This window comes from Lepus europaeus, chromosome 19 (assembly GCF_033115175.1).
Source record: "Lepus europaeus isolate LE1 chromosome 19, mLepTim1.pri, whole genome shotgun sequence".
Classification (NCBI taxonomy): domain Eukaryota; kingdom Metazoa; phylum Chordata; class Mammalia; order Lagomorpha; family Leporidae; genus Lepus; species Lepus europaeus.
Window position 1 is genome coordinate 44,325,877 of NC_084845.1, and position 25,612 is coordinate 44,351,488.

A 25,612-nucleotide genomic window follows, 5' to 3' on the forward strand; every position below is an offset into this window, starting at 1 on the left:
AGTCCCGGATGAGCTCCCGGAGGCTGAGAGGGGCGGGGCTAGGAGCTCCTGGCCCAAATCGCCATCATTCCTACAGCTGTGTCCTTGGCAAGCCCCCACCTCGGCCAGGGCCTCAGTTTCTCTGGATTTTGCCTGGGGACAGTGACGACTGCCCTGCACAGCCTACACTGGAAAGTGCTGCGGGAGGTCCCGGTGGAGGCTGCGAGGCCCCGAGTCGTCCCAGAGACGAGGGCCAGAAAAGCCAAGGCCAGGCCGCGGGTACCAGGTGGAAGAGGTGGGGAGAGGGCTTGAGGAAGACGGGGCCAGGAACAGGCAAGGGGAGAGGGAACCAGCGCAGGCAGCAGCACCAGCCAGGGTCCCACAGAGGAGGAGGCAGGGCCGGCCAGGTGAGGGCCGTGGCCAGGGTTGGGAGATCTGGGGACAGGAGCAAGAATAAAGTGTCCCACAAATGATGGCCCCCATCCTCACCCCTCTCCTGCTCTCATATGTCCTGCTGGTGCCCTGGGAAGTCAGAGGCAGGGGACTGGGTGACTTGTCCATGGGACACAGAGCAGGGGGGAAGGGCAGAGGCAGCCCGGGGACAGGACCTGGTGGCCTCTGCAGGGGGCAGAGGCTGCAGGGAGGGTGCCTTTTAGGTGTGTTCTGCTTTTCCTCTCTGTGTGGCTTTGACTGTTGAACCTGTCCCGATACACTCGGCACTCAGGGCTGCTGTCGCCAGGGTGGGAGCCGACAAGGCTGTTCCACCCCAGCTGGGACCCTGGGCAATCAGTGTCTTGTCCTCCCTGGGCCCCAGGCCTCCTTTCCAGGTGAAGGCTTCGCCGGCCCTGGCGGGAGGCAGTGCTCCCAGTGGTGCCCATTGGATATTTCTCTCTCTCTCTCTCTCTCTTCCCGCCACCTCCCACCTCCCACAGATTGTCTCCAGCAAGAAGATCACCCGGCCTCTGCTGCTGCTGAATGACAAGCCAGCGGGGAAGGGCCTCATCACGGTAGCAGCCCCTCCCCGCCCCCAGCCTCCCCGCCTGCCGCCCTCCCCTCCCCCATCAATGGGCTGTTTCCCTGGCAGATAATCACCAGCTTTGTTGGGAGTAAAAAGGCCCAACTTACAACTTAGCAACAGGTCTCTTAGCAACGGCTCCCAGCGCCACTGATGATGCGCTGGGGGCCGCCCAGCCACGGGTGGGGTGGGGGGCCACTCTCCCGAGGCCGCAGCCTTGGCTCCCAGGGTAGCAGAGAGGCCCCTGCTCCTGCCTGAGGCCTCCAGGGCGGCCCCAGCACCCCCTCCCCGCGCCGGCCCCCCACCTGCCTTCCCTTGGGGGTCCCTCAGAAGCACCTTGCCTTCTGCATGGCTCAGCGACTCTTGTCCGGCCCTTGGCCCTGGTCCTCAAGGCTCCCAGAAGGCAAGGCGAGCCCATTTCACGGATGCGGGAGCACCGGGGATCCCAGAGATTCTGTGCTGCGTTGCTGGCCCCAAGCTTGTGCAGTGCCCAGGGCACCTGCCAGGCTGGCTGGGCAGCACTGTCCTCTGTGGGTTCCTGTGGCCCTCACTCTCCTGCTCTGGACCGTGCACGGCTCCCCACTGCCTGTGGAACCTTCCAGAGCTGTGAAGGGCCCATCAGGCCCTACTTTGCCTTCCCACCTCTCTTGTTTTCCTCCCCTTCACGGAAATGCCTGGGTTCAAGGCCAGCTGAGTCCGTAGCATTCTGCAAACGTCCCAGACCCTAACCTGCCCTTTTCCTGCCACCACCATCCTCAGTCTAGAGCTGTCACAAGCCAGCTTCCCTCTGCCTGGACGTGATCTGGGGCCCTGCCTGCCCAGCGCGCCACCCCCTGCATTAATGGACAGCCTTCATGGACACTTCATAGTGCAGTGGGCACTATGACTGGTCGTGGAGGAAGGGCCACAGAGAGGAAGCCCCAGCCAAGTGTAGACACAGCCTGCTCGCCTTGCTGTGGGCTCCTGGGCTGCCTCCGCTCCGTGGGGAAGGGGAGAGTGCTCTCAGCAGCATCGAAGTTACCCAGCTGGTCCAGCCCTGGCTACACTGGGCTCAGAGGGCCCTGGCTGATGGGCCCGCATGCAGGACAGGTGACCAGTGCGGTGTGATGAGACAGCGTGGGAGCTTGGGTGGCCCCGAGCCTCAGTGCAGTTGCCACTGTTGCTGACCCCTCAGTGTTTAGTGCTAGCCGTGCTCCTGGGTCTGCAGACCCTTCCCCTCTCTGGGGCGCGTGCAGTCACCTCCTGAAACCTCATGACCAGAAGACAGGAGCCAAGGTGTGGGGGAGACACAGATTTGTCCCTGGTCACCGGGCACTGAACTCCAAGCCCTGGGGAACTGACTGCTGGGGCAGCCTGCGCCCACTTGGCCTGGCGTGAGGTTCAGGGGTCTCAGAGTCAAGTCCTCCCCCTTCACAGCCTTCTGCCTTACAGATTGCCGCCCAGGAGCTGTCGGATAACCGGGTCATCACGCTGAGCCTGGCGGGCAGGAAGCTGGACAAGAAGGTGGGCACGGGAAGGGGATTTCCCTCGGGAGCCCTATCCTCTCCCCCAGCCCCATGAGGATGTGGCCTGGCCCTGGGCTCGACTGGCCAATCCACACTAGGACCCTTTACCACTGCGGGAGTGAGAGTGAGAGTCCCCCCCTTGAAAGGTATTCAAGGGGCGTGGGCATTGGGCGGCAGCAGACGGGACACCGCTCGGGACCCCCACATCCCCATCAGAGTGCCCGGGGTTCCAATCCCAGCTCTGCTTCCAATTCCAGCCTCCTGCTAATGTGCACGCCGGGGGACAGCCAATGATGGCTCAAGTACCTGGCACCCTGGCACCCGCATGGATGGAGTTCGGGGACCCTGGCCTTGGCCTGGCCCAGCCCCAGCTGTTGCAGGCATCTGGAGCGTGAACCAGCAGATTGGAGATTCCTGTCCCTGCTTCTCTGCCTTTCAAATAATTAATTTTTACATAGATTTATTTATTTATGAGAGGCAGAGTTACAGACACAGAGAGGGAGTGACAGAAATAGAGAGAGAGAGAGAGAGAGGGCTCTTCCGTCTGCTGGTTCACTCCCCAGATGGCTGCAACAGCTAGAGCTGCGCTGATCCGAAGCCAGGAGCCAGGAGCTTCCTCCAGGTCTCCCACGCAGGTGCAGGGACCCAAGGACTTGGGCCATCTTCTGCTGCTTCCCCAGGCCATAGCAGAGAGCTGGATCGGAAGTGGAGCAGCTGGGACTGGCACCCATATGGATGCCACCACTGCAGGTGGTGGCTTCACCTGCTTTGCCACAGTGCTGACCTTCAATAATTTTTTTTTAAAAATTTCTTTTAACGAGGTATTCAGAATACAGCTGGGAAGTCTGCTTGCTTAGTGTAGACCACAGGGCCTTTACAGTCCCTCCAGGGCCCCATCAGATGTGCCTGCAGTGGCTCCTCAGCTGGCCCTGTCCGCTCGCCTGCCTCCCTGGGCTTCAGCTCTTGTTATCTCTGGGCTCCTCCAGCACCCTCCTGCCTCGGGAACTTTATACTTGCTGTGCCGTCTGCCCAAGGGAGGTTCTCATGGCGTCCCCTCACCTCCGACAACCTTGATTTCTGTGTCAGCTCCTCCGTGAAGCCCTCCCTAAAACGCAGCGTCCTTGCCTTTCCAAGCCTGTCCCACTGTGCTTGTCTCCTCAACGCTTATTCTCACCCAGCATCTGCTACTGACTGGCCTTGTTCGCTGTGTCTCCCGCAGGCTCTAGGTCCCGGGGGCTCAGAGCCCAAGCTCAGGAAACCATGGGGTGGGGGAAGGGGGTCCCCTGGGTGGGGAATCAGCTTGGTCCCAAGGGGCTGAGCCTTGTAGAGGCTGGGGGGAGAGCGCCAGTCTGGCTCCGCCCATGTCTCCTACCCTGACTAGGGGTTGGGGAGGCAGCCAGGCCCCAAGCCATCCCCCTGAATCTGTGGCAGCCCCCTCACCTCTGTCCTCCGGCTTCTCCCAGGACCTCTTTGGGAAGTCAGACCCCTTCCTGGAGTTCTATAAGCCCGGGGACGACGGCAAGTGGATGCTGGTGCACAGGACTGAGGTAGGTGCCTTGGGGCCCAGGGTTCTCAGCCCCCACCCCCACCTGCAGCGGCTCAGGATCGGGGCTGTGCAGGACCCGTGATGGCACCTGGGAAGCCACAGGGACACTGGCTGCTAACCCCGGAAGTGTGGCTGTGCCTCTGTCTTGTCACCCCCTCCCCCCGGGTGTCCGACCACAGAGCTGCGGCTGTGGGCCCAGCTCAGCCCGGCCCTCGCCGCCCTGCAGGTGATCAAGTACACGCTGGACCCCGTGTGGAAGCCCTTCACCGTGCCGCTGGTGTCGCTGTGTGAGGGGGACATGGAGAAGCCCATCCAGGTGAGGCGCTCAGCCCCTCCCCCTCCCCCACCAACCCAGCCGGGCTCCCTGAGGGTGCCTTGGCCAAGCTCTTCCTTACCAAGATGGAGGGAACACCACGGGGCAGGGCGGTAGGGGAGGCAGGAGCCCTGGGTCCCTCCACCCCGCCCCCCGGGTCTGTTTGGCCCATGTGAACTGGAGGTCTGCAGAGCTACTGGCCAGGAAGACCTTGGAGGCGATGGCTGTCGCCCGGGGAAGGCCGTGGGTACTGGTCTCTTTCCACGGTCCTCAGTCGTTGGGGTCTGGGAGACAGAAGGGCAGGGCAGGGATCCCCTGACAGGGAACCAGGAAACGGGTCTGCTCTGGGGCTCCTGCTGTGAGACTTTGACCAAATCCCTTTCAGGGCCTCGGTTTACCCATCAGTAGGATGGGCTCCCTACTTCCTGCCTTTCTCCTAGGAGTGTCATGGCTGCTAAGTTAGCGAGCTTGTAAAGTGGGGTTCCTGTGCCCCCTCAAGAAAAGCAAAACTGGGGCTGACAGTGTGGCCCAGTGGGCTAAGCCACTGCTCATGATGCCGGCATCCCCTATCAGAGTGCCGGTCCGAGTCCTGGCTGCTCCACTGCCCAACCAACTCTTTGCTGATGGCTCTGGGAAGGCAGAAGATACTGGCCCAGGTGTGTGGGCCTGTGCCCCCATGTTGGGGATCTGGATGGACTTCCAGGCTCCTGGCTCTGGCCCAACCCCATCATGGTGGCCATCTGGAGAGTGAACCAGTGGGTGGAAGATTCTCTCTTTCTCTCTGTGCGTGTGTGTGTGTGTGTCCCTCTCTCTCTGTCACTCTGCCTTTCAAATAAATCAAATCACTCTTTTTAAAAAAAGAAAAAAGAGAGTCCAGAATGGGCCCAAGGCCACAGCCCACCGGGCAGCACGGGTCCCAACCCGAGGTGGGAGGTGCCGAGTGTCAGGTGCACGAAGTGTTATGGCTCCTGCACCGGGGGGTGCAGCCTCCATGTCTGGAGCAGGTGCCCTCTCCCCTTGCCCCAGCACACAGAAGGCTTTCTGCAGGAGGCAGCTCAGGATCCGCTGAGGCCAGCATGCCCGGGGAGGCACCACCCAAACAGGAAACGTGGGCTTTGTCCAGGGAGCTGGGAGGGCTGGGGGCACTCGGTGAGGGGCGGCTGTGGGGTGACTGCCCTGGCCCCACTCCAGGTCACGTGCTACGACTATGACAACGACGGGGGCCACGACTTCATCGGCGAGTTCCAGACCTCGGTGTCACAGATGTGCGAGGCTCGAGACGGCGTCCCGGTGAGGTGACCCCAGCAGGGCGGGGAAGGGGCCCGGGGCTCGGAATCCCACAGGCCCAAGCTCAGATCCCACATCTTCTGCCTCTGTAACCTTGGGCGTGACACACAGTCTCTCTGAGACTCAGTTTCTCCAATCTGTCAGTTGGGGCAAAGGCTGGGGTGGGCATTGAGTAAGATGCTGCAGGCACAGTGTGGACATGCGGTGAGCAGTCAGGAGCTGTCTGGCTCCTGGGCCCTCAGCCGGATGTGATGTGGAGGCTTTGTCTGCGCCTCCCACCATTTCTGGGTGTGGACATCCAGGGAGACTCCCTGGAGGAAACGCCAAGGCTGGGGGTGGGGGCCGGATTCTAGGGCCTGGGCGAGGCTGTCCCTGAGAGAGCCCCAATCTGAGCTTCTCCTCCACCCGTGTTGCCCAGGTGGAGTTCGAATGCATCAACCCCAAGAAGCAGAGGAAGAAAAAGAACTACAGGAACTCAGGCATCATCATCCTGCGCTCGTGCAAGGTGGGGCCGGCGGGCTGACCGGGAGCTGGAGCCAGGGTCGGGGCCACCGCAGAGGGCACAGGCAGGGCAGCGGCTCAGCAGCCAGCCAGGGCCAGGTTTCCATCCTGGCTCTGCCGTGTGCTGGCTCTGAGACCCGAGTGACCCCTCGCAGGGCCTCAGTCTCCCCCTCTGTAGAATGGGTGTTAATGAGGTAGGGCACCTAGGGAGTGTCCCATATCATGTTCCATGAGATCACCTGCACAGGCCTCTCCTGTTGGGAGCCGCCACTGCCTGCTCTGTGACTCATTCAGTGTGTGGTGGACACCCAAGGGGCAGAGGACATTAGGTGGGGTCACCCTGTCCTCTGAGTGAAGACCCCCATGGTAAGCTGGAGCCACTTCGGCCCCAAAAGGCAATGAAGCCCACCGAGCAGTGGCCAGTGGGTCGGGGGCCGGCATGTCTACTGGCCAAATACCTGCCGGCTCGGGCAGGTCATTAAGGAGGGCAGCCCGGGCCCCGGGGCGCGACTCTCAGAGTGTGTATGGCACTGCTGGCTGCCAGCAGGCTGGACCAGGCCAGGGTTTCTATGAACCTGCTGCGAGGTCGCAATGCAAAAGCCTTCAGGGGTGTTTGGCCCAGCAGTTAGTAGTCTGGCTGGGCTGTGTGCGTCTCATATTAGAGTACTGGGGTTCAAGTTCCAGCTCCTGACTCCAGCTTCCTGCAGGTGCAGACCCGGGGAGGCAGCAGGCAAGAGCTCAAACCTTTGGGTCCCTGCCACGTGATTAGGAGACCTGGGTTGAGCTCTAGACTCCTGGCTTTGCCCTGGCTGAGTCCTGGTCCCAGACATTTGGGGAGGGAACCAGTGAGCAATCAGATGCTTGCTCTCTCCTGCTCTGTTTCTCTCTGCTTCTCAAAGAAACAAAACATTTTAAGCAGGTGCAACATCAGGTCTTTTTTTTATTTTGCAAAGATTTATCTTACTTTTGGGAAAGGCAAAGTTAGAAACAGATGGGGAGAGACAGAGAAAGATCTTCCATCTGCTAGTTCACACTCCCAAATGGCCACAATAGCTGGGGCTGGGCCAGGCCAAAGCCGGGAGCCAGGAGCTTCATCTGGGTCTCCCATGGGGGCCATCCTCCACTGCTTTCCCAGGTGCATCAGCAGGAAAAGCTGCATAAGAAGTTGCGCAGCCAAGACTTGAACTGGCACCCGTATGGGATGGCCGTGTCACAGATGGTGGCTTAACCCACTATGCCACAGCGCCGGCCCCAAGTCCTTGTGTCCGCAACTTCCACATTTCACATCTTTCTTTCAGTTTTTGGCACCTGCCTTAATAGCTTGGACTTCAGTAGATTTATTTTGGGAGGAATGCTTCTAAACCCCCCTCCAATGGCAAGGCCAAGATTCTTTGTCGGAAAGAGGCTGAGAGCATCCGAGCAAACAGAGCCTGGTTGAGCCGCGTGATTAGGTCAGAGCAGTGGCCTCGGCCGCACAGCCTGTTCCCCCTTTGTTAAAATGGGAGGTCACCGAGGGCTGGGAGGAGGTAAGACCTAATAGAAACCAACTGAGACTTTCTCTGCTGTGTAATTGGTGGGTGTAACTGAGCCTGAACTCTGGGAGTCATGACGTGTGTGTGTGTGTGTGTGTGTTCCTCACCCATTGTTCTGAGAGATCGGGATTTTGTTGTAATCGGATCAGGCCCCTGCACTGTTCTTGGCCTCCTGGGCCCTATGGAGGCTTCAGGATTGGAGAAGCTCCTCCCCTCTGGGTGTTCATGGCCCGTGTGGCCGAATCCCGGAGACCCACTGCCTCTCCGCTGCCTTCCAGATACACCGGGACTACTCCTTCCTGGACTACATCCTGGGCGGCTGCCAGCTCATGTTCACTGTAAGCCTCTCCCCTCTGCCCCCCACCCCTGCAAAGGCCTCACTTCCAGGCTTAGGCCGTCATTGCAACAGGAGTGACTTGGGGTGAACTTCAGAAAGGACTTCCCTGGGGTGGCCCCAGAGAAGGCGGCACGGGTGGTTTAGCCCTGTGGGTGGGCCTGAGTCAGGCCCCTGGCTGCACAGCCCCCACAGAAAAGGCCAGCTTCCTCCCCACTAGACAAGGCCTTGCAGCCAGGCCCCCACCTGCCTCAGCTGCTGCCATCTTCCCCCCCACCCCCCGGCCCACGTGGCGCCCCCCACGCTGCTCCTGCCCGCTCGCCCCTGTGCCCGTCCCTGCTGCGTCTTAGGGCTGTGCTTATGCTGTTCCCTCTGCCACCGCCTCCAGGAACCCCTCCCCTGGTGCTTCCCCGCTCCTGGGTGCCCCTCCCAGCACCTGTCCCTCTCTGAGGGGTCTTGGGCATTCCTGGCTTGGCCCAGGTGCCCCACCGTGGGGACCACGAGTGCCACGGCTGGGCAGTTTGTACCTTTTGTTTCTGCTCCGGCCTCAGCCTCTGACACAGCACCTGCTACATAGCAGGGGCTTGGTTATTAGGGCACATTGCCTCACCACGCCCCTCGCTGCTGGGGCTGGAGGTCCTCGCCAGGGGACTGGCCTTGCCGACCTCTAACCTCACTGCTCACCACCATCCCCTCCCTGGAAGAGAGACCAGGCCCTCCTGTTCCTCCTACGTGGGTCCCTTCGTTCAGCAGACGTACCCTGAGCACCTCCTTAAGCCAGACTCCAAACTGTGCCATCCTTGACCTCCGAGAGCTGGCCCCCCAGCGGTATTATGGGGCTTTGGGTGGGCAACCCCTCCTCTCCCACCCCAGGGTGACTGAGCCCCGAGGGGGCCATCTCTCCCCCAGCTTCCTGCTCCTCGTCATTCCCTGCCGGGCCCACCTCTCTGTGCTTCCCCTCCAGGGTCTGGGCTGGGGTCCCCTCAGGGCTGAGCAGGTGCAACCCTGATCTCTGCTCTCCCATCAGCCCCTAGGTCCCTGTTGAGCGCTTCCCTGTGTGGCCCAGGCTCCTGGCCGGCATGTGCCCCCCCTGCAGTGAGCAGCCAGCTATGTGTAGGGACAGGCACTGCCCTAGCAGGTAGCCCAGGGCCCCTGGGTGCTCTGAGGGACAATAGGGAGATGACTTGGGTGAGGGTTGAGGTATCTAGGAAGGCTTCACTGGGGCAGTGGCATCTGAGCTGGGCCTGAAAGATAGAGAATTAGATAGAGAGGAATGGCCTAGCTTTTCATACGGAAGGGATCTTGTGAGTGAAGCCTGGAAATGGGAAGGAATGTGGGTAACAACAGTGAGAACAAGGAATCTGGGACTTTCAGCTATTTTTGTGGTACATCTGGGCAGTGGATTTTATGCTTGGGCAATGGGGAGCCACAGATGGCACTAGAGCAGAGGAGTGGCACAGTCAGACAGTTCTGGGTTTCAGACCATCTTCAGACCAATGGGTTTCCTGTGTCCCATCAGCCCCTCCTGGTCCCTGGGGCGGGATAGGGAGCTAGGGTCTCTGGCACACTGAGGGCCTCTTACCCATCTTGCAGGTTGGAATAGACTTCACAGCCTCCAATGGAAACCCCCTTGACCCTTCCTCTTTGCACTACATCAACCCCATGGGCACTAACGAATATCTGTCGGCCATCTGGGCTGTCGGGCAGATCATTCAGGACTATGACAGGTAAGCTGGGATCAGCCAGGGCTCTATCCACACTGGGAAGCTCAGCTTTTCAAAGCTAAAGGGACCCAGAGATCATCAGATCTAGGAATGACCAGCACATGGCATACATACTATTATTGCACCTTCCTATGCCTGTGGCAGACATTGCTAATCAATTACCGAATTTTTAACATCTGAATCCAGATTCAAATGGGATCCTTCTCAGGTAGTCAGTAAGAAAATGCGGATGGAAGACAACTAAGTCTGCAGGGGTGAACGCGGGTGGGGAGAGGCCCCATATGAGTGTCTCACAGCGTTCTCTCTTCTCTCTCTGGTTAGCGATAAGATGTTCCCAGCTCTAGGATTCGGGGCCCAGTTACCCCCAGACTGGAAGGTGAGTTGAGTCACTCAGGGCTGAGGTGGGGCTGGTGGCAGTGACTCTGGGATCTGGGGCCAAAGGGTCCTGGGCTGGGGCTCAGACCACACCCATTTCTAGCTTGACCCTCATGCAGGCGCTGGGCTATACCAGGGGCAGCACAGTTATGGTCTCTGCTCCCTGGAATGCATGCCGAGTGGGGAAGACAGACAGGGTTGCCAGATTTAGCAAAAAAATAAATAAATAAATAATACAAGACACCAGTTACCCTTGAGCTTCACAGTTTTCCAGTATGTTCTGAGTGTTGTGTAGGGCACACTTACACCAGAAACAATCTGCGGTTTACCTGAAGTTTGTGTTTAACTGGGCGTCCGGCTGTCTATCTGCAACCCTCAAGACGGACAGTTGCCATCCGTGCTGAAGTAGGGGCTGCCCGGGCCTGAAGGCAGCCCAAGGGAGGGGACCCAGCCCAGCCTAGGGCCATCAGGGAAGGCTTCCTGGAGGAGGCCAGGTCTAAGCCAAGAGGGGAAGGGTAAGTAGGAGTTGATGGGGCAAGGGGGGTGTTGGGGCAGAGAGCAGCCGGTGTGCTGCCGGGGAGGCAGGCGGGCCAGAGGAGCTGGAGGAAACTCAGAAGGCGGGGTGCCTGGAGCCTCCCTGGGAGGTGGGCAGTGGGGGCAGCATGGGTGTCAGGGTCTGATAGGCACCCCACCTCTAGCTACTGAGCAGGACTGGTGGGTGAGAGTGGGCAGGATGGCAAGGTGGTGAGAAGGCACCCTTGGAGGATAGGACTGGCTGGGTGGTCAAATGGATGTGGCCAAGGAGGCCACCCCTATTTCTAGCTGGGCATGCAGGTGGGGAATGAGCTGGGGGATGGGGAGAGGGCAGGCGGCTGGGTGGGGGACATGGTGAGGCGGGAAGCCAGGAGAGAGGTGGGCCATGGGTCAGCTTCCAGAGCTCAGGGGAGGGAGACAGAGGCGTGGCCGCCAGGGGGAGGGTGAATGGAGCTGCCTGGGTTGGGGGGACGCAGGCAGGGTGAGTGAGGAACTGGCTCTGAGAGCCGGAGGCAGAGACTGGGTCCGAGGGACCTGCGTGGGGAGGACATAGAGGAGGGGCGGCCTGGAAGCCCCTGGGAAGCAAACCGATGAGAAGTGGCATTTATTGGGCCCTTGGGAGGTTTTAGACACAGCTCTGCCTTGGTGCCCAACCTCACTGGCTCCCCACCCTACCCTTGAGGTAGGCCCTGTAGGACCCCCTGTGGCGGAGGAGGCTGTGAGGAATCGCCGCAGTGGGCTGGCGGGCTCCGTGGGGCCGGGCACTGCCGGGGCCGGAGGAGCTCACCTGGCTGACTAGGCCAGGGCCTTCCCAGTAGTGCAGGCAGCGAGGGGAGGGGAGTGGAGGCAGCGAGTGTGCAGGACAGCCAGCTCAACTCTTTTTATTTTTTAAGTTTTATGTGCTATTTTAGAGACAGGAAACAGAGAGAGAGAGATCCCATGTACTGATTTACTCCCCAGATGCCCCAACAGCCAAGTCTGGGCCAGGGCTGAAGCTGGGAGCAGGGAACTCAGCCTGGGTCTCCATCGTGGGTGGCAGGGACACAATCCCCTGAGCCGCTACTGCTCCTCTGGCAGGAAGCTGGGGTCAGGAGCTGGCGCCAGGAACAAACCCAGGCCCTGTGGTGTGGGAGGCGGGCCTGAACCAGCAGCTGCACTCCCGCCTGGGCTCCGCTCCTGCAGGGCAAGTGGGTCAGAGACGCAGGGGAGGAGCTGGGGGCGCTCCCTGTGTTGTGGGCTAGTTTGGGCCTATACTAATTTTCCAGGCTCTCACCTTTTACTTGGAGAAGAATTCTGAGTACAGGCACCAACACGACGTGCCGTGGGCTAATGTTGATTTACAAAGAGAAAATTACACAGGCACACGAGGGCTTTATTTAGGGAGAGTGGGCCAGGGAAGGTCAAGGGGAATTACCATACCCTGCTCTGCTCGTCCTGGGTCCACGAGCGAGCTCCCGTTCTACCTGGCTTTTTATGAGTGTTTCCATGGAACCACCTCCATATCCCAGGTAAGAGGAAGTACTTCCGGGGGAGGGGGTCACCTGATTGACAGGTGGGTGAACATGGCAATGCATAGTGAGGGAGGTGTAGCTTGCAGCTCCTGAACTTAGAATTATCTTAAGCTTTCCCACATCACCTGAGGTGGGGGGTGGTAGGCCCCTAGCAGGGTATGAAGACAGGTGTGAGACGGGGGCTCAGAGAGGAAGCAGCCCGTGAGACCCGAGGCTATGCAGCCAGGGCAGCACAGATTGTTCCACTTTACAGATGAAAAACATTGAGGCTCAGAGCCTCCAAGTGACTGCCCAAGGTCAGGTTCACCACCAGGGGCCTGGCTTCCCACTGGACAGATGGACTCTAGTCCTCATTCTCAGAATCTGTTGCCTCCCCCATGGGCAGCCTGTGGGGCGTGGCACCGAGGGCTCAACCAGGGCCCCTCATGTCTGCCCTGCTGTGCCACGCGCTGTTTCCAGAATGCCATGTCCTCTCCGGGGAGGGCAGTTGTCACCTAGAATGTCAGGGAGTGGCTCTGGCTCCGGGGCGGGAGGGGTGGGCATCCCGGCCCGGGATGCCGCCCAGCGGGCAGGGTGAGCTGGGGCGGCCAGGCCCAGCAGGTGCCCATCGCTAGGACACCAGGCAAGAACTTGGTTGAATGAGATGTTTTCTCGAGCGACAGCCTCCTTGTGAAGGTCCCAGGGCAACTTGGGAGGGTGAGACTTGGCCAGGCCAGAGTGGCTGGTGGTGGTGCCAAGAGACACTGGAACCAGGCTAGGAGAAGGCCAAGCACTGGGCCCACCCCCTGCTGTGGGAGCCTGCCAGACCTGGCCCCTCCCCCTCTTCCTCATTCTAACTTGCCTGCCACAGGAACCTTCTTCCCACTCATTCCCACCCCAGGACCTTTGCACATGGCCTTTACCCAGCCTGTAGCTCCCTTTCCCCGGCTTTCCAGGCTGAGAAGCATTTACATGGGGGCCTCTCCGCCCTGCCTGGGCGCTGTCGGCCCAGACAGTGATCTGTTTGTGATGTCTGAGGGAAGGCGCTGGGCCCCAGGACCGGGCACACAGTGGCCGTGCAGTACTTGTTTGCTGACAGAGTGAAGCTGGGACACGGCCCAGTGCCTTGGGCAAGCACAAGGGTTGGTTCTGAGCTGGACAGGGTTGGTTTTGACGAGCCAGGCTGGAGGGCGGGGGCCCCGGTGCCAGCCCTATCCGCTGCCCCTCCTCCAGTTCATCCCCGAATGGTTGTCAGGGGATCCGGTTTGGGCCGGTTTGGGCTGCTGGCATACGGTGGGCCCCCTTCTGAGCATGTTTGCTTACTGTTGAGATGGGGAAAGCCATGGCAGCCCCTCAAGAGCGGCCCCTCCTGGCGTCCCCACACACGGTGACAGCAGTGCTCCTTGGCCCCCTGTCCTTAGTTCTCTGCCCCACTCAGGGACTCTCGCGGGGAAGGGGCAGTGGGCAGCCGGGCCCCCGGAAGAGGCTGGGGATATAGGCGGTTTGGTGTCCTCTGTGGTGAGGGTGACGGGAGGTGGGCCTTTGTGGTCCCACCCAGCAGCGGGGGTGGGGGGATCAGAGGCCCAGTCAGGGGCTAGGGTGGACGTTCAGAGCATTGGGCTGGCACTGGGCAGAGGCCTGGGCCCAGGCTCAAGGGCAGGAGGCTTCCAGCCCCACGTTTTCTCTGCATTTCAGGTCTCCCATGAGTTCGCCATCAACTTCAACCCCACCAACCCCTTCTGCTCAGGTGAGTGTCTGCCCCACACCTGCGCAGGCATGGCCGTCTCCCTGGGAGGAGCAAGGGCCCAGGGTACAGGCTTCTGCCCCCCTCTCTCACCCCTCCCCAGCACGGATGCTCAGAATGACAGGTGGGGAAGAGCTGGAGTTTGGAGTCACACAGACCTGGGTTCAAGGCCAGCTGCTGCCCTTTCCTGGCTGGGGCGCCTTGGAGAAGTCACTGTGCCTCTCTGGGCATTTTCCTCCTCCCCCCTCCCCAGGGAGGTGTGAGAGCTGTGTCGCTTACTCTCTGGGCAGTCAGGGAAGAAAGACAGGAAGCCCTGTGTGAACCAGGAGGAGGCAAGAGGCCGCCCTTCCACATCTGCTCTCACCTCCTGTCTGCCTCCCTCCCATCCTGAGGCGGCTGGCTGGCCCTGCTCTGTGGCCAAAGACAGAGATACCTGGTGGGGCACCGGGTGAGCGAGGGGCAGAGGAATGAGTGTGCTATCTGTGCTCATGCCGCCCCAGGCCTAAGAGAATTTCTGAGCCTCCCAGATCAGAAATGTGGAGGAGAGGGGCCCTCGGAGGATCGGGAAGAGCATGGTCCCTACCAGCAGGAGATCTTGGCTCAGGCAGAGCACCTGCCTCCCCTGGGGATAGCCAAAGCCAGCCAGGCTTGTACTCAGAAGGGAGACCCACCATGCCACCAACTCGGGGACGATCTGTGACTTGGAAAGCATGGCCTGGCCATCTCGGCTAGAAACGTGGCCCTGTACTCCGGTGGGGTCTGGCTGGTTTGGGGTATGTCCCCGGGGACATGCGTCCAAGGTCAGGGGGGTCAGCCTCATGTCTGGCCTTCTGGACAGTGGGACATTTGTTGGCTCATGACAGTAGCTACTCAAAGAGCTCCGGTGTCCGGGGGCCCCGTGCGCATCTGCAGCTCCTCGGCCTGAGCGGAAGCTGTGGTGTGTGCTTCTGGGTGGCTTCCCGGCCACTGCACACGTCTGCCCCACACTATAAATCATCAGTCCACTGACAGACAAGGAAACAGCCCTGGAAAGATGAGACACCTCGCCCCAGACCCCACAGCTAAGGAGTGGCGAAGGCAGGATTCAAACTCAGGTCTATTCAGGGCCCTAAGCTTTAAATCCCGGGCCCCACCTGGCCATGGCAGGTGTACTTTGGGTGAGTCTGAAGTAGGTGCATCAGAAGCAGCAGAATGAGGGCAGGTGCAGCGTTGAGGGGGGGGGCAGTCTGGGCTAATCTGGACTCTTCCCCCGGGCAGGCGTGGACGGCATCGCCCAGGCATACTCGGCCTGCCTACCCCACATCCGCTTCTACGGTCCCACCAACTTCTCCCCCATCGTCAACCACGTGGCACGGTTTGCAGCCCAGGCCACGCAGCAGCAGACGGCCACAGTGAGTAGGCAGTCGCGAGCACGGGCAGGCTGGCACTGGCGGGACCCTGCTGCCTGACACCAGGGAGGGCTGGCTGGACTGAAGTCTGCCCTTCCTACCCCACCACCCTCCCCAGGGCTTGGCTCTTGATCCTACTTGCGACCCTGTCTCTGTCCAGGCCTCAGTTCACCTGCAGTGTGGTAGGGGGTCGGAGCAGGTTGATTGGTCCTGGCTTCCTGGGAGCTCAGACTTGAAAGCGGTTTTGTTCATGCTTAGCAAGTAGTGCTCTGACCAGAGGGCTGCATCTCCCGGGCGGGGGTGCGTGCTGCTCCCGGGACAGGTGGAAACCAGCAGATGGCGATCCCTGAGGCCCTACTGCTGACTTTTCTGAGCTACCTGGCTCCAATCAGAGCAGCCCCAGCCTCACGCCGAGGGCTGCAGAACTGTCTGGCCCTGGCCTGGCACTCAGGCACTAGGCGAGTGGCCAGCCTGAGGCTGCCAAGGCTGCTGTGAGTGTGGCGTCTGGAACATATGGAACATGGCCTTGTTGGGCTTCTGCATCCCCAGTGCTCCTTGCTGCCACCCTCCTGGCGCCAGGCAGACTCCTGGGCGGGTCCTACTGGCAGGGCCAGATGCCTGTGTTGGGGTCACTACGGTCACCTTGCCCACCTCCCCAGCATACCCCGTGACCTGCCCCAACCTCGCTGTGCAGTGGGGGGTGAGGAATCTTCTCCGCCCTCTCTGAGCACAGTCCCAATACCTTGGCAAATTTGCTAACATTCCTTCTGCCTTTCCCTGACCCTACAAATAGGACTTCCCAGTCCCTGTCCCCAGACCTGTTGCTCAGGCTCAAGCCATGGCTCAGAATTGGGTACCTAGCCCTGGGCAGCAGTGGGGGAACCTGACCTGGGGCTGAGGAAATTTGAGGCCAATTCCCTCCTGGCCACCATTCATGGGGAGCCCTGGATAAGCCCCTGTCCCTCCCTGGGCTTCCACATCATTCAAAGGAAAGAGTTATTGAAGTCCCTTCTAGAATGTTCTTTTCACTCTACTCCAAAATATTATCCTGGACTTGCTCACCGCTCTAGTCCTCTACAGGAGGGTCTGACCCAGCCACTCCCCTGCCCAAAACCCTCCACAAACTCACCCATCTCCTCTCCATTGCTCCGCCCCTTCCTTCGCTCATGAGAATTCCACCACACTGACTCTACCACGTTCCTCAAACACAACGTGGGAGCGTCCAGTTTTCACTCCTGTAACGAAATTCCTGGGGCAGCTGAGTTCAGAAAGAGAAGAGGTTTATTTAGCTCACAGTAGTGCAGCAGCTCGGTGTGGCTGCAGCGAGGGTCCCCTCGGCCGTGTCCCACCCTACACGCGCAGGAGCAGGCGATCACCAGGAATCCCTGCGAGCAGGAGGGAGAACCGCCAGGGGCTGGCGTGAGAACCCCAGCACCCCAGCAAGACCCAGTGTTAAGTCACCGTTGGGACGCCTGCATCCTGTATCGGGGGCCTGGCCTCCTATCCCAGCCTCCTGCTAATGAGCACCCTGGGAGGCAGCAGTGATGGCTCAAGTAGTTGGGTCCCTGCCACCCATGTGGGAGGCCCAGAGTGAGTTCCGGGCTCCTGGCTTCAGCCTGGTCCAGCCTCAGCAGTTGCGAGCATCTGAGGAGTGAACCACTGGGTGGGAGGCTTCGGTCTGTCCCTGTCTCTCTGCCTCTTAACTAAATGCAAATTTTTAAAAAATGAACCCTATCCAAACCACAGCACACACCAAGCTGTGGCCATGCCGAGGCTGCACTGCCTCCGCAGGCTTTTCCCGCCCCTCAGGGTCCCCTCCAGTGCCACCTCCCCAGCGCAGCCTTCTCTGCCACCCATCTGACCCCCTGGGTCTGCTGCCTTCTCTCTCTGTTCCCATCCTGTCCCTGACGAGAGTCAGCAACGTCTTGTTCTCCACGTCTGCTTGTCTGTGTGAGTCTCTCTGCGGGGGCCCCTCGGCCCCGGGGGGCTGGGACTCTGTTCACCGTCATCGTCGTCGTCATCATCATCTCTCTGGGCTTGGCCCGGGGCCCAGCATGTGGCAGGTGCTCCTTCTGCTCCACGAACGAATGGATTTAGGTCAGCCCCTGCCACGGGCTGTGCACGGTGCCAGGCCCAGGGGGCATGGACGAGACAATGGAAGGGACCGGGTCCATGAATAAGGGGACTCTGGAGACCGCCCAGGGAGGTGGGGCACCTGGCCAGGGGGCAGCTGGAGGTGGGCTTCTGGGAGGTGGCAGCAAAGATAGGAGTCGGGGTGGGGTGGGGAGGCTTTAGAGGTCGGGGAAGGCAAAGCCTCTCCTGATTGGAGGGCAGTTGCAGTCTTTGCAGGGAGTGGGAGCCACAGAAGCAGGTGCCAGGGTTTGAATCCTGCCCTGCCTCCCCCTTGCTCGCTGTGAGACAGAAGCAGATCATCTACCCCCACGTTCTTTGTGCAGTGGGAACACCAATGGAACCCACATTGAGAGAGCAGTCAGGATGAAATGAGATGACACAGAGCCTGGTTAAAACGACTTAAAGGACTAGAAAGGACAGGCCAGCAATGAGTTCAAGGAAGAGCATCCCAAGGCAGAGGGATCAGCAAGCACGGAGCCCTGAGGCAGGGAGCAGGTCGGAGGGCAGGGAAGGAATGGTGCTGGTCGTGCCGCTGTGGGAGTCTGGTCAGTGGAAGGCTCTAGTCCCAGCCTTGACTGTGGCATTGGGACTGAGACAAGTCCCTTCCCTGCTCGGAGCCTGTTTCTCTTAGGAAATAGTAGTAAACCTTGGGCTGATGGGAGGACCAGAGGCGATATGAATGAGAAACCTGAACTGGGAAAAGCCTGGGAGATACTTTGTGTTCTTTTTTTTGGTTTGTTTTATTAAAGATTTATTCTATTTGAAAGGTAGAGCTTTTGAAAGGGAGGTAGTGAGAGAGAAGAAGAAGTCTTCCATCTGCTGGTTCACTCCCCCAAATGGCTGTAATGGCCAGAGCTGGCCCAGGCTGAAGCTGGGAGCCCAGAACTCCATCCTGTCTCCCACGTGTGTGGCAGGGGCCCAGGCACTTGGACCATCCTCTGCTGCTTTCCCAGGCCATTAGCAGGGAGCTGGCTTGGAAGTGGAGCAGCTGGGACCCAAACTGGTGCTCATATGGGATACTAGGTCACAGATGGTGGCTTAACCTGCTGTGCTACAATACCAGCCCCTGTTTCGCTTTTACTTATTTATTTATTTATTTTTAAAGATTTTATTTATTTGAGAGGTAGAATTACAGACAGAGAGGGAAAGACGGAAAAGTCTTCTATCTGCTGGTGCACTCCCCAGATGGCTGCAACTGCCGAAGCTGGGCAGATACAAAGCCAGGAGCCAGGAGCTTCCTCTGGGTCTCCCACACAGGTGCAGGAGCCCAAGCACGTAAGCCATCTGCTGCTGCTTTCCCAGGCCATAGAAGAGAGCTGGGTCAGAAGAGGAGCAACAGGGACACAAACCAGCACCCATATAGGATGACAGCACCACAGGCAGAGGCTCAGCCTACTACACCACAGTACTGGCCCCACCTGTTTTGCTTTTTAAAATCAATTTATTTATTTGTGAGATGGGGAGAGCCCATCTGCTGGCTCATTCCCCAAATGCCCACAGCAGCCAGGATTGGGCCAGAGCTGAAACTAGGTGCTGGGAACTCAGTCTAGGTCTCCTACATGGGAGGCAGTTTACTTAAGCCACGACCTGCTGCTTCCCACAGTCTGCATGGAAGCTGGATTGAGGAGCCAGAGCCAGGAACTGAACCCAGGTTCTCTGAGGTGGGATGCCAGTGTCTCCCCTTGGTGTCTCAATTCCTGGAGGCATTGCAGAGGGCCTGGTTGGAGAGGGTGAGTGAGAGGCAGCCTTCAGCCAGTACCCCACCCACTGCGAGGCCACGGCCAGCATCCTGCCCAGTCTGCTCCCTGCCTGAGCTGGCCTCCAGGCCTGCGTTGTCGTTCTATGGGAAGAGCCCAGGGTGGGGAGGAGGCATGCAGCCCAGCATCAAGTTCCTGCCAGGGCTTTTTGACCTGCTGTGTCTGCTGAGCCAAGGGCAAGACCGGGCAGGAGATGAGGTCCTGGGGAGAGGTGGGCCCTGCCTGCTGGACCCCAGGCCTGGAGCCAAACCTGTGTGCTTACGTGTTCTCTGAAAAAAAGGACTTGAAGCCCAAGCAAGGGACATCTAGTTCTGGTTCTCTGGACACTTTTGTCTTCACCTGGTCCTCCTGGCCTGGGGGGTGGGGTAGGGGGTGGGCAGCCTTCTCCTGGCTCCCTTGTCCTTGGTAAGTTCTGTGGCCCATCCAGGCTGTGTAACCCTGGGCGATTTCCAAACATTTCTGGGCTGCAGGCGTGGGGTCAGGGGATCTCTAGGCCCCTCCCCCTCTGAAGTCCAAGGGTAGCTACAGCCATTCTGCACCCCCTGCCTTATACCATCCCTGGTCTCAGCGTGCACCAGAGGAGGGGGGTGGGACTGCCTAATGATTCAGCCTCGAGCTCTTGTGTTCCAATCCCAGCTCCCTCACTTCGTGGCTGTGTGACCCAGGGCAGGTAGCTTAAGCTCTCTGAGCTTCAGTTTCCCATGCACACATCAGAGATTATGGAAACAACACCTGCCTTCTAGAAGCACTGTGAGGACTCCCCCAGATGGATGCAAAAATCGTTCAGCCCAGTGCCCGGCACACAGCAAGGGCTTCCCTGGTGGCTCAGTCTTCCGGGGACACCTCTTGGGCTGGTGTTTGGTGATGCTGAGCACATAGAGGCCCGGTGCAAAAGGAAGTCATTTGCAGATTGTGTGATGCTTTTGTTCAGTTGTTTTTTTGGTTTTGGGGGAGTGTTTGGTGTGGCGGCACCCTCCTTGTCCCCAGACATATGCACACACAGGCACACCCACGTACAGGAAACGGAGAGCAGGTGGTGGAAGCGTCTCTCTAGGCAGGCCTGCACTCTCCCATTCATTCACTCAACGCGTCTTTACCGAGCATAGTTCTGCATAGCACTGGGGAGACCATGATGAGCAAGAAACGGCCTCCACCTTCTCCGAGCCTGCAGGCCGCTGGGGAGCCAGGCCGGCAGGCACCAGCCGTGGTGCAATGTGATTAAACCTACGATGGGAGTACAGGATCATCAAGGTGGCAGCTGGCCCAGGGGGAGATCGGAGAGCCTTCTGGGAAAAGTGACCTCCAAGCTGAAGTGTGGAAGCAGCTTACGAGTTAGCCTGGTAAAGGATGTGTGCGTGGAGGGTCCCAGGCAGAGGGCACAGCCTCGGCAAAAGCCTGGAGGCCTGGTGGGTGGCACGAGTGAAGGAAGATGGGCGCTGTAGGAGGGTGAGGGAGGCAGATGAGGCTTGGGAAGCCATCGAAATCTGGATTTTTCTCTTGAGGGCTGTGGGAAGCCCCGGGAGGGCATAAAGCAGGTTTGGATGGGGTCGGGCGGCTGTCACGGGCCTTCGTCATCCCTCTGCTTGGCCCCTAAGTCCTGGGCCTTGCTCTTCTTGTCCCATTCCTGGTTGGTTACCTTGGCATCTGGTGTCCCAGTGAAGGGAGAGCTGGAAAGCAGCCGGCATCCGGGGTTTCCCCACCACCTCCACCCACAGGGCCCTTGCAGCCAACTTCTCACAAATAAGCTACGGAGTAAGTACAGCTTCCCCCAGACTGCCTGGAGCTGTCCTGGTCAAGTCAGTTTCTTATCAATCGAATCACATGCTAAATCCATTAGGGGAAGTAACAATTGACAGTTCTAGAAACCCGGAGGACCTCTGGGGCAAGAAAAGAGCCTCTCCATCCTTGGAATGTGGTGGGAGTTCGGGTTTAGGGATTCAGCCTGACAGTGAATGGCTGTTTCTGGCACGGAGACCACGCATGGGCCTGGGAGGTGCAGTGTGTGAGTGTGTGTGTGTGTGTGCGCACACGTGTGTGCACCTGCATGTGAACGAGGGACTGCCTGGAGTGCTCACTGTGTGGAGAGAGGAGTGTCGCGGGGAGTGCTCCCAGCAGTGGACACAGTTTGTGGCAGGGAGAACCTTCTGCTCGGGACAGAAGAGTCAGGGTCGTGGAGCTGTGGCCGGGAAGGGTACACAGAGGAGAAGGAATGAAACCAGGAGAGGCATGGAGGTGGCAATGCTGGGGGTGCCTACCCGGCCCACCTCATCCGCCCCCTCCCTCCCACCCCCTCCAACCTGTCTTAGGGGTGGGGCTGTGGACCCCTGGGGCTGTAATGGGCCTTTGAGGCTCCTGGACAACTGCAGCTCTGCCCAGGCTGGGTGAGGAGCCCAGGAGTTGTTTTTTTGCCTTTATATTTCCACTGCCAAGGCTGGCTCAGGCTGCACACTGACTCACAGGCTGGCTGGGTGGGAGCTGAGGCCAGGCACACGGACCCCAAACATTATGGCTGCACGTGGGAGTGAGGGCTCAAGTCCAGTGCCAGAGCCCCTGGCCTCACTCTGTCCTGGACATTCAGGCACTGGGGTGCTGGACAAGAGGAACGCTGCCCTCTGCCAGGCCTCACTGTTGGAGAGATGCTGACGGGCCACCGAAGCGTCCGGGCGTCATGGAGAGCCCCGCCGTGCGGTCAGCCAGACTTCGGTTTGAATCTGGGCCGTGTGTGGTCTGTGGAGCCTTCAGGAGACACTGAACCTCTCTGAAGCTGTCCTGTCCTCTCTAAAAGGGAGGGTCCCACAGGGCGTGTCTGTGTGGACACTGTCGCTCCATCGCTGTGGACTCCTCACCTCTCTGTTGGCGCCTGGTGACCTCCATGGGGAGGAAGGCTGCACAGCTAAGAGGGAGGCCCAGGCCTGAGCCCTCCGCGCCTCCTAATCCAGGCACATGGCTGATTGAAATGGGAGAGCCCAGGGGGCCACGTAGGGAGGCAGGTGGGGGCCTGCACGTGGAAGCTGGAAGGGGCTTGGAGACAAGTCCCACCCACTGAGTGGCGTCAGACCAAGGGCAAGCATTCCTTCCTTTCCTCATTGCCAGGCCTCTTAGTGCCCCAGAAACACTGTCCTGGACTCTCCCCGGCAGGATGGAGCTGGGGTTAGAGGAGGACCTGGGGTGGGGGCCCTGGAACAGTGGTGGGCTGTGTAGGGACAGGGTCTGATGGGCTTACGATGGCCCCCAGAGCTGGAGATGGGGGGCTGGCAGCAGCGGCCCTCCACTGTAGGATTCAGGCTGCCATCTCCATGGCAACAGGTATCCCCAGCCAAGAGATCAGTCTCTTAAAGGCACAGTACAAGAGCTGGACTACTGCTGCCTAGAGCTAGGTTGACAATGACAGGCTCCACATCTCCCCAGGGCTCACTCTCCACAGTCTGCACTTGGGGAACAGGTAGGGGAGCAAGACACCCTTGGGGGCTGAGACTGTAGTCTCTGCAAGTTTCCCAAGGAGCAAACGCTTGGCTGGATGCGAAGGTGGCCAAGTGCTGACCTGGAGCCTGGCTCAGTTCTGCCCTCCGCAGCTCCACGGCCTTCACTAGTCCGGCCCCAGGTTCCTTTTCTGGCAACAAAAAGGGTCAGAGAAGAAGGCAGCGAATATTAGGATCCCAAGGCTTTCCTGTGTACTTCCTGGATGGGGAAAACAGTTTCCAGAATGCACCCGAGGGTGTGAGGACAGAATGAAGTTGATGCTGAGGTCCTGGGCCCTCTGCCTGTGGGTCGTCCGTGGGCTCTCCCGTCTTCATTCATGCGCCGCCCTCTCCCCTCTTCAGTCTGAACTTGTTCACACATCTCTCACACCAATCATTCTGTGTTTTTGTGCTTAAGTAATTTACAAAGAAACTTTCTATCCCACTGGAAATGAAGATTCAGTATCACTTGCCATAAACAGAGGGTAACAATAAAAATAAACACTCCTCGCTGGTCCTGGAGTCTGGCTAGAGGCCACTGCCTCCCGAACTACCCAGCTCTCTGCCTTCTCTCGCTCTCGATGAGGGAGGTGAGCAATTGTTCCAGGGGCGTTAAAGACGCAGCGGTACCAAACAAAGACTTCCTCCTGGGCACGGTTCCTGGCATTGAGAAACCACTCCATAGCAAGCACCTTTCCCGCCATCCTCTGTGTGATGTTCACAGCCACATCTGGGGGCACCCAAGGCCGCTTGTTGCCCAACACAGTCCCCCACTCCCAGGGGCCCTGACGACCTGGCTCTCGGTTCCTGCAGGGTGTTGCAGATACCGGGGCTGAGTTAGGGGACAAGTGGATCACAGGTATCCCCAGAAGGGGAGTCTTAGCCATCAGGAAGGTGGCTGATGGAGCCACTGCCACTGTCGGGCATGTCATTGAGATAGATGTGTGGCAAGTCTCACTTCACGGATGAAGAAACTGAGGCACCGTGAGTTCAGTCAATTGCTGATCCTACAGTGTAGCAGCCAGCAATGCCAGACCTTGCGTCTGGGACTCCCAGACTCCTCAACAGGGGCGTCTAGGATGGCACATAGGGCAGGAGTGTGTGCTTCCCAGTGGCTGGGATTCAGCTGCGGCGGTGCCCAAAGGGTTTGGGTGCTGGGAGAAGGAGGGAGGGAGCACGGGTCTGAGGCTCCGCTGACCCCTCCTCCCACCCCTCCGCAGCAGTACTTCATCCTGCTCATCATCACAGACGGTGTCATCAGCGACATGGAGGAGACGCGGCACGCCGTGGTGCAGGCTTCCAAGCTGCCCATGTCCATCATCATCGTGGGCGTGGGCAACGCGGACTTCGCTGCCATGGAATTCCTGGACGGGGACAGCCACCGGCTGCGCTCCCACACGGGGGAGGAGGCAGCCCGGGACATTGTGCAGTTCGTGCCCTTTCGAGAATTTCGCAACGTGAGTGTGGGCCCAGGCTGGGGGGGGGGGGGCAGTTACATCACCCCGGCAACCAGAGTTGAAGATGAAAATCTTGGGATTGTCTGGCCCAGTGCTAACCTCTTCTACCCTCGGTTCCAGTGACTGTGTACCCCTGAGGGCTACCACTTGCCAGGCACCATGCCCCAGGTGAGACCAGCTGGGTCTCTGGAGGCCCTGTGCTCCTGAGGGAGCAGCAGGGATGAGACAGTTCAGGCAGACGGAGGGATGAGGCCGAAGGACCTCCAGAAGAGGTGAGGGGCTTTCCTGAAGCGCCGCTTCATAGGAGAGAGATGGAAGATGAGGCCCTTCCTTATGTTAGGTCAGCCTCCTTTCCCTAGAGCCCTGTGTAGGGGAACTGGTAGCCTGGCCTTATTTGCAGGGACCCCAGGTCTGCCCACAAGGAGCCTGGGATTGGCTTGCAGGGCCCAGTGTCTTGGATGCCACCCCTACGCTGCCACACTGGGGCCTGAGCGCCAGTTCCTGCAGCTGGAAGAGCACAGATCCCGGGAGGCAGCCTGGGCAAGAACTGAGTGCAGGGCCTCACGTCTCTGCCTGTATCCTCCGGGTCTGCCTGCAATGGCTCCATTCTTTCCCCTGGAGCATTAGCCCCCTGAGGACAAATGCTGGGCATCGGTCACCAATTCACACAAGGGTCCGTGACTGAGCCCCTCCACGTGCCTGGCCTCTGGCTGGCCACCTGGCAGTGGACCAGTCACGGCCCGTTTATACGGGCCAAGAAGGTGCTTTGGATATGTGTGCCAGACAGATGAGTAGGCTGTGCAGCTCGCCTCCACTGTCTTTCCCCTAAAAGCCTCCCACAGACAAATTCAAATAAAATGTCACTCCCAGGAATCGCAAGTGCTCAGGTGGAAGTTATACTTAACAAAGGGAAAGGAGCTGCTTAGTGATAGATTTCATGCATGGACTGGGGTGAGCAGAGCTGGTTTTAGACAGCCCCGCAGCCCTGGCCCTCAGCCCTAATGTCCTCCGTGGACACCTGCTGTAACAGCTGTCTGGGATGGGGTCCCTCACAGCTTCCGTGCCTGCATTAATCCTTATTCTCTCTCCTCCCCACCCTACCCTCGACCCTGTAGGCAGCAAAAGAGACTCTGGCCAAAGCTGTGCTGGCAGAGCTGCCCCAGCAAGTTGTGCAGTATTTCAAGCATAAAAACCTGCCCCCCACCAACTCGGAGCCCGCCTGAGCGCCAGCGCCCGGTAGCAGCATGCGGCCGCCGAACCTCCCACCCCCCACCCCCCCCAGGAGCATGCACTGGCCCTGCGACCTTGCGGGTGGCCTTTTAAAGCCCATCCATGGTTTCATTTTTTACAACTGGACCTCCACCCCCAACTTCCCCAGCCCAGCTGGGCCTCCTTTGTTGGAGTCAACTGATGACGCTTTCAGGCCAAACTGGCTTCCTTGCCTCCTCTCCCCACCCCTGCCATTCTTTAAGTATTGAATGTACTTTGTATAATTTTAGTGCGGTTATTATTGTTATTAAAGATAATAAAATTTTTACAA

At 59.3% G+C, this 25,612-nt stretch overlaps 1 protein-coding gene across 2 annotated transcripts in view; it reads left to right on the top strand.

Annotated features, from left to right (window-relative positions):
* CPNE2 (copine 2) overlaps positions 1-25,612 on the top strand; it is a 40,719-nt gene extending 15,107 nt beyond the window's left edge. The window contains exons 4-16 of one of the 2 annotated variants that reach the window (XM_062177756.1): positions 912-986; positions 2,426-2,497; positions 3,963-4,046; positions 4,272-4,361; positions 5,550-5,648; positions 6,064-6,150; positions 7,957-8,016; positions 9,606-9,739; positions 10,058-10,112; positions 13,831-13,882; positions 15,137-15,270; positions 23,839-24,072; positions 25,188-25,612. In XM_062177756.1, coding sequence (XP_062033740.1) covers positions 912-986; positions 2,426-2,497; positions 3,963-4,046; positions 4,272-4,361; positions 5,550-5,648; positions 6,064-6,150; positions 7,957-8,016; positions 9,606-9,739; positions 10,058-10,112; positions 13,831-13,882; positions 15,137-15,270; positions 23,839-24,072; positions 25,188-25,295 — 1,284 coding nt within the window. In that variant the 3' untranslated portion in view covers positions 25,296-25,612. Of the gene's footprint in view, positions 1-911; positions 987-2,425; positions 2,498-3,962; positions 4,047-4,271; positions 4,362-5,549; positions 5,649-6,063; positions 6,151-7,956; positions 8,017-9,605; positions 9,740-10,057; positions 10,113-13,830; positions 13,883-15,136; positions 15,271-23,835; positions 24,073-25,187 lie in introns of both variants that reach the window. The other variant, XM_062177755.1, reaches the window with a different exon arrangement.